Consider the following 11,174-nt stretch of genomic DNA (forward strand, 5'->3'; position numbering starts at 1 on the left):
TGATCCTTCGACGCGTCTATTAAATGCCAAAACAATTGTACTGCTTCCATCACAAAAGAAAATTCCACGGCAGTAAGGAGCAAACTAAAACCAATATTTCTGATGTAAAGTTCTGTGAACGAGAAACAGAGAACCTAATATTTAAGAACACTTTCCCGAAATGTGACCTAAGTCCAAGTGGTTGCCAAGTACAAAGAGGAAGTGGGACCATAGACAGAACTGCGGGCAAAGTCGTCATGCATACAAATCAAACTCAGCCAATAACCAGATACAACTGAATCGCCATTTTCCAGATTTGAAATTAGTAGTTATGTTACAGTTTCAGTAAAAAGGCAGAATGCGCACATGCAGTTCGCTGTTTAAAAACAAGAAATACAAAAAAACCACAAAGAAAGAACCCATTAGCGTTGCATATGTTCCAGAAGTAATACCCGCAAGGGGGCTTTTTCAGTAGCCTGACTACCCACATTGACCAAATCATCAACATGAATGAAGTGACAAATGTTTAAAGTTCATAAAATTGACAGCAGTTTCAAGGAAGATCAGACATTTGACAGACAGCAGGCATGTTATTCCATGCAAAAGAATTAAGTCCCCATCCTTGATTTGATGTAGAAGTTCCCGCCGCCTTGTGTTCGTAGTCAATGTCAAAATCATCGTCAAGAAATGTTGCAAAGGTGCTCTGATCTATATTACACCCAGAACTCTGCTCAAGCCAGTCTACCCCAAGTAGAGCATCCGGCTGAGTAAAACTCAACCTACCTGCGGTTTCTTCTTCTCTATCTGAAGTCCAGGCTATGTCCACTGGTTCCGATTTCACAATGATCCCTAAAAATCAATTAAGAAACTATAATGAGTGGCAGATTCACAGGATTATCCTGCTTTTGAAAGTTTGGAAGTAGTTTAGAAGAGCTCGATGATGAGGAAAGCAATAGTGTTTTTGAAAACAAAAGCTAAAAATAAAGCCAACATCTATCAGGTGAACTATAAAAAATAAAATTTTTATTCAAAGATGTCAAGATAATTCAAAAATTTCCCAGCGGGTTTCTCCAAATATAGATTTGATGAACTTTGTAATCCTGCCAGACTGCATTAAGAGATGCTCACCAGTAAAGGTCTCGGCCGGTGGTTGTCCATCCATTGAACTTCCAGAAGCACTGATAGGACTGATTTCACTGAAAAGTGAAGTTGTAGAGTGACCAAATGGGGAAATGGGATCCCCATAATCTGCCCATTCTGTCTCACAAATGTTCAGAGTAGAACTGTCAGCTATATCACCAGGAGTGGCACTAGATGAGTTTGAACTCTTGTCAGATGAATGCTTCTTTGAACTACTCAAATTCTTTGATTCCTGAAGTAAAGCATCCAGCAAACCGCTGTTACGTGGTGAAGAACAATCTATCTCAAATGTACCAGCAGGTAGAGGAGACTTGATAAAAGCATCAACTGACTCAAGTAAAGGACGGGAAGGAGATGCAACCCAGTTACTGAAATCAGTTTCTGCATATTGGAGTGAAGGGAGCTCCAACTTCACAGCCCCAGAGATGGGCTTAGAAGCAGAGGAATTGCCATTTGAGAGGGAATGGCTGCCCTGAATTACACCAAAAGACTCTGAATTCTTAGTGGCAGGATTGGGATCAAGAGGAGGAGAAAATCCAAATGACTGAGCCACTTTGTCACAAGTATCCTCTTGAAACTGCTCAAATGAGGAGAAGCCATTACCAACACTAGCACTGGGACCAGGGAATAACTCATTTGATTCTCGAAGACGCTTCTGAATAGGCATTATTGGTTGCAGAGTACAATATTGAGGAGAACCAAGGCCTTCTAAAAGCATACTGCTTGCAGGGATATCGGGAAGTTCAGGGACATATGGTAAGACACCCTGATTGGCCTTCAGACTATCAAATATGACATCGGGTATCTCATAACTGTTGGTCTGCAAAATATCATGATGCCCTCTATCCCCACCATTAACTCCAACAGTGTTTTGGCCATGTTGACTCTCCTGCAATGCTTGAAAACACACCTCAGGAGGATAAAGAGGTAAGCCAGCTCGTTGGTGTCTCTTAATTCGGGTATTCCAGTAATTCTTTATCTCATTATCTGTACGACCAGGCAACTAAGAACAGTGAAAGAGAAAATAAATTATGTTAGATGAAGAGTTAATACATATATACTCAAGTCTTAAAGAACAAAAATTGAAAAGCTCAAACTATTCATGTTGATGACAAGTTCATTAAGGATATGCAAGACAAAATGACCAAATATGCCAAACAAACTAAATTGTGGTTTTTAAGTTAGCTCTTTCAGAAGCCTATAGCTGCCTGGAATATACAACAATGCATCATCATTAGTAAATTAGATATTGATTCTACTATTCTTGTTTTTTCTTTTGTAAGTAAGAAAACTTCATTTGAAAGTGCAAAAGGTGCAACCCAAGCACATAGGGTGTATACAAAAGAGAGTTGTATCAAGATAATGGTTCGACTCAAATGAAAATCACATCACTTACAAATATTTTTTTTAATAAGTAAGAAGTAAGTTTCATTGTTATGAATGAAAATAGGCATAGCCCATGTACACAGAGAATATACAGAAGAAAATGCCTAAATACATTCTAAACACTAAATTAAAGATAAAAAATCATGCACATCGTTGCCATTCAGAACAATGGCTGAAAACCACAGGAGTAAAGTGTGTAGAAAAAAAATCAGAAGCTCCGCCACTGTTCTTTCTCTATCTTCGAAGCACCGCGCATTCCTTTCCATCCAAATACACCACATAATAGGGCTGCTACCCGCATGGTGCGGGGCGGGGGGTGCCCTTCCCCGCACCCCGCCCCGCACCATGCGGGGTTGGGGATTTCCCCACCGCCCCCCGCCCCCGGGAGGCGGGGGCGGGGTCCCCCGCCCCGGTGCCGGGGGGCGGGGGAAAAACCCCCACCCGCCCCGCCCCCCGCCATTATGTTAAAAAAAAAATTTTTTTGGTCTAAAAATATTTTTTTAGACCAAAATTATAATATATTTTAAATAATAAATTAAAATTTATAAATATAAAAAAATATAAACTCATTAGAGTTAGATTTTGGATTGATTTGGCCTCCTAGGCCAATCTTTATATAGGAGGCCAAGACAATACAATAGTCATTAGTAGTAAGTCCCACATTGCTTAAGGATGAGTATTGTATTGCCTTGGCCTCCTATATAAAGATTGGCCTAGGAGGCCAAAACAATCCAATGACTTGAATATAATTTTAAGTCTTTTATAAATTGTGTATATCTATATACAATATATTTATTTAATATATATAAATAAATTTTTTTTTTTAATGTGGGGCGGGGGCGGGGCGGGGCCCCGCTGGGGTCATCCCGCCCCCCGCCCCCGCTATACCCTCTCTATGCGGGGCGGGGGACCCCGCCCCCGCATGGGCGGAGCGGGTTAGCCCGCCCGCCCATGCGGGGGCGGGGCGGAAGCCGGGTGGGGCAGCGGGGGCGGGGCCCCGCTGCCCACCCCTACCACATAATGCACAACAGGATCATCTTCCATGCTGCTGCCACCTAGGGACAGCCTTGGACACCCTTCCAGCAAGCAAGTAGGTCAGCCACCTTTGACGGCATAACCCAAGCGACACTCACTCTACTAAATATCTCATTCCACAGCTCTCTTGTCACCTCACAATGCAATAATAGATGGTCCACTGATTCTCCATGTTTTTTGCACAGATAATACCAATCCAGCACAATGAGACCCCTTTTCCTTAAGTTTTCTGTGGTTAGAATACTCCCAAGAGCCGCAGTCCACACGAAGAAAGCCACTTTGGAAGGTACGCGATTCCTCCATATACTTTTCCACGGGAAGGATACATTACTTGTGAGGCCTGGACTTTATAATATGCTTTCACTATGAACTTCTTGCTGCCACTGGACCTCCATTGTAACCTATCACCCTGTACCGTTATACTTCCTGAGGAGTATATCAAGCTGAAAAATTCCGAAACTGTAGACAATTCCCAGTCATGATTTTCCCGAGTGAATAGGATATTCCACTGATGAGAACCATGGGCAAACAAAAGCAAGTCCACCACTGAAGCCTCCCTATTAGCTGCAATACTATAAAGAGCTGGGAAGGCCCTCTCAAAGAGCACTCTCCACATCAAACATCCTGCCAAAACCTGATTCTAGTGCCCTGCCCAACCACAAAGCGGATATTGTTTTCAAAACACTGCCAACCCCCCTAATATATCTCCACAAACCCATGCCATGCCCATCTCACTACATTGGTACACCAACCACCCCAAGCACCTCCATATCTGGAGTCAACGACTTCCTTCCAAAATGACTCTCCCTCCAAGTGATACCTCCATAACCATTTCCCCAATAACGCTTTATTGAAAGTCCTCAAATTGCGCACACCCAATCCTCCACTCGAGATTGGAGAGCAAACTTTATTCCATTTGACAAGATGGAATTTGTTGTCCTCCCCTAGACCACCCCACAGAAAAGCCCGAAATAACTTATTGATCCTATTCGCCACCCTAGCTGGCAACGAAAATAGAGATAAGAAATATGTCGAAAGATTAGATAAAGTGCTTGTGATCAGAGTGAGCCGCCCCCCCCCCTTCGATAGATATAGCCGTTTCCACCTAGCCAACCTTTTTCTCCACTTTCTCAATGACCCCATCCCAAATAGCCCTAGCTTTAAAAGTCGCCCCCAAGGGGAGGCCTAAATATTTCATAGGTAGAGAACACACTTTGCACCCCAAAAGGTCTGCGAGATTACTGATAGGAGACACCACACCTACCGCCACCATCTCAGATTTACTAAGGTTTACCTTAAGCCCCGACACCACTTCGAAGCACAACAAGAGTGCACGTAGAGCTTGAATTTGGCCCATCTCCGCTCCACAAAAAAGAAGTGTGTCATCTGCAAATAAAAGATGTGAGATCATGATAGAGCCATTAATACCATTACCCACTGAAAAACCGGCTAGAAAACCACCCTCTACAACTATCTTCACCATCCGGCCAAGTGCCTCCATAACAATAATGAAAAGAAAAGGAGATAGCGGGTACCCTTGCCTCAAACCACAGGAACTGTTAAAGAAACCCGCAGGGTTACCGTTAACTAACATTGAGAAGCGAGCAGTAGTAACACAATGTCGAATCCATGAAATCCACCTATCACCAAAGCTAGGGTGCAAATCGGTCGGTCCGGTGATGGACCCATCATTTTTCCGGACCGGACCGGTAGCTATCTGTCTGATCTGGTCCAGCTTTTTTTTTTGTTTTCTTTTTTTAAATCAATTAATTAAAAAAAATTATTTAAAATACTAAATTAAACTAAGTGACTTATTAATGTGAATTATGTAACAAACTCAATAAAATAAAATTATATATGGTCAATGATAATAAATTAGATGAAAATTATATTATTAATTTATATAATTACTATATAGTTAATTGATTGATATTATATATTAGTTAATTCATAGAATATTAACAAATGTTAATAACATATTTAAAATTTCATATTATTAATAGTGATAGGTTAGATGAAGATATATATAAAATATTGTTAATTTATAGAATATTAACAAGTATTAATAACATATTTAAAATTTTATACTGTTAATTGTATAAGTATTATATAAATAATATAAATAATATATATTTTTTATTTTTCATTCGATTCGGTCCGGTCCGGAAAAACCCTGGACCGTAGACCGGACTGAAACTTTTCGGTCCTCTAAAACGTGGACCGAGACCGAACCGGTCTCAGTCTCGATCTGGTCCAGTCCAGACCGACCGTTTATCACCCCTAACCAAAGCCACACCTCCCAAGTAAGTAAAGGAGGAAATCTCAATTTACATGATCATAGACTTCCTCCATATCAAGCTTGCATAGAATGTCTAGTCATTCTATGTGAGCCCTTCTTCAACCTATGATCCAAGTACTCATTGGCAATAAGAACTGAATCAAGTATCTGCCTCCCTCAAACAAAGGCATTTTGGGGTTTTGAAATAATTTGCTCCATTACCAAGCTTAACCAATTAGCAAGAACCTTCAAAATAATTTTGTAAACTCCACTCACCAAGCTTATAGGGCAGAAATCCTCAACTTCTATCGCCCCATGTTTCTTCGGTATGAGGGTTATGAATGTTGCATTGAGGCGTTTCTCAAACTTTTTGAAGACATGGAAGTCAAGAAAGACCCGCATAACATCATCGACATCCACCATCGACCTAGTCTTTCTTAGGGGTCCATTCGTAGGGGTCGCCAATATTTCAAGTTTGAAAATGTGGTTAGCAGTGGACGGTTTTGCTGAGAAAGTTCGTTCTTGGTGGTCTTCTTATTAGCTCACGGGTACCCCTAGCTTCATTCTTGCAGGTAAGTTAAAGGCTTTAAAGCAAGATTTAAAGAGGTGGAACTTGAAAGTTTTTGGTAGTATTGACAACCAAAAGACTATTCTAATGGAGGAGTTACAGGAGTTGGAGGGGTAGGTATTGATGGGAAATACTTCCGAAGAAATATTGTCGAGAAGGAGTGTGGTGGTGATTGAACTGGAAAGGGTATTGTTGATGGAGGAGACCTCGTGGCGACAAAAATCCAGGAGATTTTGGTTAAAATAAGGGGATAAATGTACAAAGTTCTTCCATAGAGTAGCTAATTCACGTAGACGCAATAATACTATTGAGTCACTCAAGACAGGTAATCAAGTTCTTTCTTCCCCCTTTGAATTAGAGAAACACATTGTGAATTATTATGAGGACCTGCTCATGGAGCCGACTTGCTGGAGGCCGAAGACAAAGCACCTGAGCCGGAGGGATTTTCGATGGGTTTCTTCCAACAAAATGATCTGAGCAAACCCAAGCTAACGTCTTCTGACACAATTCCGGAAATGGGCTTCCCAAGAAGGAGAAACAAGAAACCTATCCAATTTCGACCATTCCCTGGTGTTGGACCGTGTGAACTCACCCCCAACAAGGGAAAGATCCATAAGGTCCAAATCAAACATAAACTCAGAGAACTCTTCCATGGATATAGAGGTGTGAGAATTCCCTGATCGCTCGCTGGGAAAGCGAGTGATGTTGAAATCCCCGCCCATACACCATGACACGTCCCATAAACAATATAAGTCCGCCAACTCCTCCCAAAACCTTCTCCTCTCTCTATCCAGATTAGGCCCATAAATGCCTGCATAAGCCCACTCCCACCCATCTACTACATTCTTGAAAAGACTAGCAACCGAGAGAGTCCCAACACACTCCTCTACTGCCTCCACTACTCTTTTATCCCACATTAAGATGACACCACCAGACGCTCCAACCGAAGCCAAGTAAGACCAACTCACATACGAACACCCCCACAAACTACGGATAAGTTTTCTATCGACAACCCTCAATTTTGTTTCTTGAAGGCACACCACATCACTTACAATGTTAATGAAACATTATGAATTCACAACAACGTAATTTGTGTAATTTACTTTACTACTTCTTATCCAATCTGATTCAATTAAAGGGAAAGGGGCATGATTGCTTGAAGTTGAAGAAAGCACAAACCTCAGCATTTTGTTTTTTAACACTGTTCAGGGTTAATAAATATATAAAATAATTGGGTTTAATCAAACAAGCATAAAAAAGGACAAGTATGGGTCAACTGTCTAAACTTATCCTTTATGGAATTATGCACCACGTAAAAGTTAAGGATTGGCCAAACATATCCCAAAATATTTTTCAATACCATATTGAATACCACATATATCCTTACCATTTGCAGCTAGCCAGCTATAGACCATGATATCAGAAACTTTTAAGATCCGCGACAGACCATGATAACAGAAAATGATTGTACCGTACCCAAAAGCAGACAAACAAAATATATACTTACATGTGCTGCCATCCGAGCCCATTTGTTTCCCATCTTGGCATGAAGTTCAATGATCAGCCGTTCTTCCTCAGCTGTAAATGCACCCTTCTTTAAGTTTGGCCTTAGGTGATTTGCCCATCTTAATCGACAGCTTTTGCCACATCGGAACAACCCAGAGTGCTTCTGAACAGCATTCCAGTTCCCCTCTCCATGCTTCTTGACAAAGTCCACCAAAATTGCATCTTCAGTAGATGTCCATGGTCCTTTTTTTAGAACAACTGCTCCACCCGCACAGCCTTCATTATTTTCATTAATCAATGGAGACTCGCATTGATCCTTAGGCAGTGACCCTTCTTCACTCTCAGTTGTTTTGCAAGGCATTCTCAATCTGTGATGCTACACCAAAGCCACTAGCTGATAACCATGCAAAGAGTAGAATGACAGCCTGAATAAAAGGGATGAGAAGGAAAAAAAACGAACACATAAACAAAAGGATAGCTCCTTTTTTCTTTCTACCCTAAAAATACCAGCACTTCACCTCCCACGCCCTAACTATTTTTGTTCTGCACTCTTTTCTGAGCACATCAAACTGCAACTGGTGCTAATATATATAGCACTGCTTTAAGTTCACCCCATTTCATAATTATAAACGACCCCACATCATGCATGGATGATGACGGTTGAAAATAGAAGATGATGGTAAAAGCAACCTTAGAGGTAGATAGCCAAAATAGGTGACTATGGACGAGATGGAGAAACGCAATACAGTAACATTAAAAACTTTCCCAGACTAATAACTCCGCCAGCCCTATGAGCAATTAAATTAACAGTCTAAAATGAATTAATGATGACATCCACGAATTTTGCCCCTATCTGAGGTACATAAAAGGAAGAAAAAGATCTTTAACCGGAAACCAAAACTAGCCCCATCATTAAAGCAATGAAAGGCCAACACACTCCTCTAGGTCCACCAACCTAAATTCCTATCTTTAATTCACTAAAAAAAAGGAGTTAATTTCATTTATTGCACACGAAACACATTTATTATGCATTAACATAACGAATCGCAATATTCATAAAGAAATTAACAATTTTAAGGATCAGAACTCTCAGCTCAACCAACAGTATATTAATGCATGTTCAATTCCACCAAAATGGGCCTAAAACTAAAAAAATTATACTACACACACAGAGATGAAATACCTGAATTAGACCAAGACAGAGTATATGCAAAAATCGAAGCTGCTACGAGTCCTTTCGCTGAAATTTGTAAAAAGAAAAATCAAAAGTCAGGAAGAGTGCTCGATTAAGCTCGGAGCTGAGAATATGGTAATTATGGAATACGTGAGCACACAGAAATGGAAAAGCTGGAATCAAAAGCCCAATTTGAAGTTAAAAAAATAGCAAATACTCGAAGAAGATAAGCTCAGAAACCTTGTGATTCAGAGCAGAAATGGATCAGAGAGCGCAGAGAGCAAGACAAAGAAAATAATCCAGATCCACGCGCATGGGCACGAACAGAGACTCACTCTATTAGATAGAAAGCGAGGGTGAGAGATTTGTAGAGGAAGGAAGTGAGGAAAGAGAGTTTGAGTTGAGAGTTTGGGGGGATTCGAGAGGCGAAAGAAATGGCACGAGGAGAGGGAAATTAGGTGAGACAATGTACTTTCAAGGAAGACCGAGTAAATACCACCCTACTTTATATAGTGTATGCCATATATTTCCTCTTTCTTTTTTTCTTTTCCCCTTAATTAACATTTTTATTTTTTAAAACATGCTTTTTTCTTTTAAAATAATTACCTCTTTTTTCTCTAATATTTTACTACATTTAGGATGCTTGGAGAATTAAATGAAATTAGAGTTTCATGAATAATATTAAAATAATTTATAAATAATAATAAAATTATCTGAGTTAAAATATTTTATTAGATTTTAATAAATGAGTGATAAAAAATTGAATAAAAATATTACAAATTTAAAATATTATTATAATATAATTTTTGTTTTAAATTTGAAAAAATTATATTATTTTTTATGTTTTGTCTAGAAGTTTGAGAAAGTTGTAATCATTAAGTGAAAAAATTAAAAATTAAAAATTAAAAAATATTTATATTTGAATGAAATTTGATAATGAACTTATGAAAAATTTTGAAATGAGATGAGATAATATAAGTTGAGTTTCAGAAACAAACCCTTAATTTTTTTCCAAAATTATGATAGAGTGGACAAATTTACTTCATTTGTCCAAATATATATACAAATATATATGAGAAATATTACAATAAAGTTTTACACCACACACATCCATACACCTAACTAACATATAATTTGTTATTTTTATCGTTCTATTTAAACAAAAACATATTTAAGCATTAAGATAGAAGAATAAAAATGACAAATCATATATTAATTAAATAGAAGTATGTGGTGTAAGACTTCGCTATAGAATTTCTTATACACATATATCATCCTTAAATTTTAAAGAAAATGGACTGTGCTTTTAATGATTCAAAGCGTCTTCAGCGTCATCCCATGCAATAGCGATGGTCACAATAATTGAAGGTCATGATATGTCTTCCAACCAATGCAAATGTACAACATGCATGACATTCATCAAACACTATACATACCTGACTATATTTATATCTATATATACATACATGCATACATACATGATATATATGGACATGAACTGCAAAATGAGACGGCACTTACATCATCAAACTTCTTGGCAAGCAACCAATGAGAATGTTTTGTTCTTCCATATGCATCTCCTCTGGACCAATGCCCTACTCAACGTGAGTACTCCCTTGGCACAAGTGTATGATCTGATACCTCTTGCCGAGTTGGATGAGAGAGTCATGAGATCATTCACTTCTAAAAATAATATTTGTTTTCTGGAGGATATTATATATCATGATTAATCCCATCTCTCTCTCTCTCTCTCTCTCTCTCTCTGCGTGTGTGATTATTGTTTAGATCTCACAAATTGTATCAATGATATATAAATGGATCTGACAAATCGAAGTCTCCTTTTAGAGATCTTGTAAATACCTGCTGGCAATACGTATTTTTTTAAGCTCCGTACTGATCATCGCAAATCAGATAGGAAAATATTGGAATGGATATCGTGGGCGGCTCCAGTAGTCCTTTTGTCATGCAATAATGTGCATGAGAACAAGAAGATTGAAATGAGAGATGATGATGTTACCCTAATTATGGTTCCCGGCCGGCCTTGGAGTTTTCCCAAAGTTGGTAACTCGCAGAGGTGGCCGATCACCAGGCTTATGGTCCACGTCATA

At 39.1% G+C, this 11,174-nt stretch overlaps 1 protein-coding gene across 3 annotated transcripts; it reads right to left on the reverse strand.

Moving 5' to 3' along the window:
• Positions 1-261: 261 nt before the first annotated feature.
• Positions 262-9,532, reverse strand: LOC121238302 (transcription factor MYB33-like). 3 transcript variants are annotated; one of them, XM_041135135.1, is made up of 5 exons: positions 9,307-9,532; positions 9,076-9,132; positions 7,894-8,282; positions 1,108-2,122; positions 262-828 (listed from the first exon to the last, which is right to left on the reverse strand). In XM_041135135.1, exons 3-5 carry the CDS (start codon positions 8,251-8,253, stop codon positions 533-535), a joined length of 1,671 nt encoding a protein of 556 aa, XP_040991069.1. In that variant the 5' UTR covers positions 8,254-8,282; positions 9,076-9,132; positions 9,307-9,532; the 3' UTR covers positions 262-532. The 3 variants fall into 3 exon arrangements, with proteins under 3 accessions (XP_040991069.1, XP_040991070.1, XP_040991071.1); XM_041135136.1 differs by having other exon boundaries at positions 7,894-8,317; XM_041135137.1 differs by lacking the exon at positions 9,307-9,532 and having other exon boundaries at positions 9,076-9,227.
• Between the last annotated feature and the right edge of the window lie 1,642 nt (positions 9,533-11,174).

The sequence above is a fragment of the Juglans microcarpa x Juglans regia genome, chromosome 7D (assembly GCF_004785595.1).
Source record: "Juglans microcarpa x Juglans regia isolate MS1-56 chromosome 7D, Jm3101_v1.0, whole genome shotgun sequence".
In the NCBI taxonomy this organism is placed as follows: domain Eukaryota; kingdom Viridiplantae; phylum Streptophyta; class Magnoliopsida; order Fagales; family Juglandaceae; genus Juglans; species Juglans microcarpa x Juglans regia.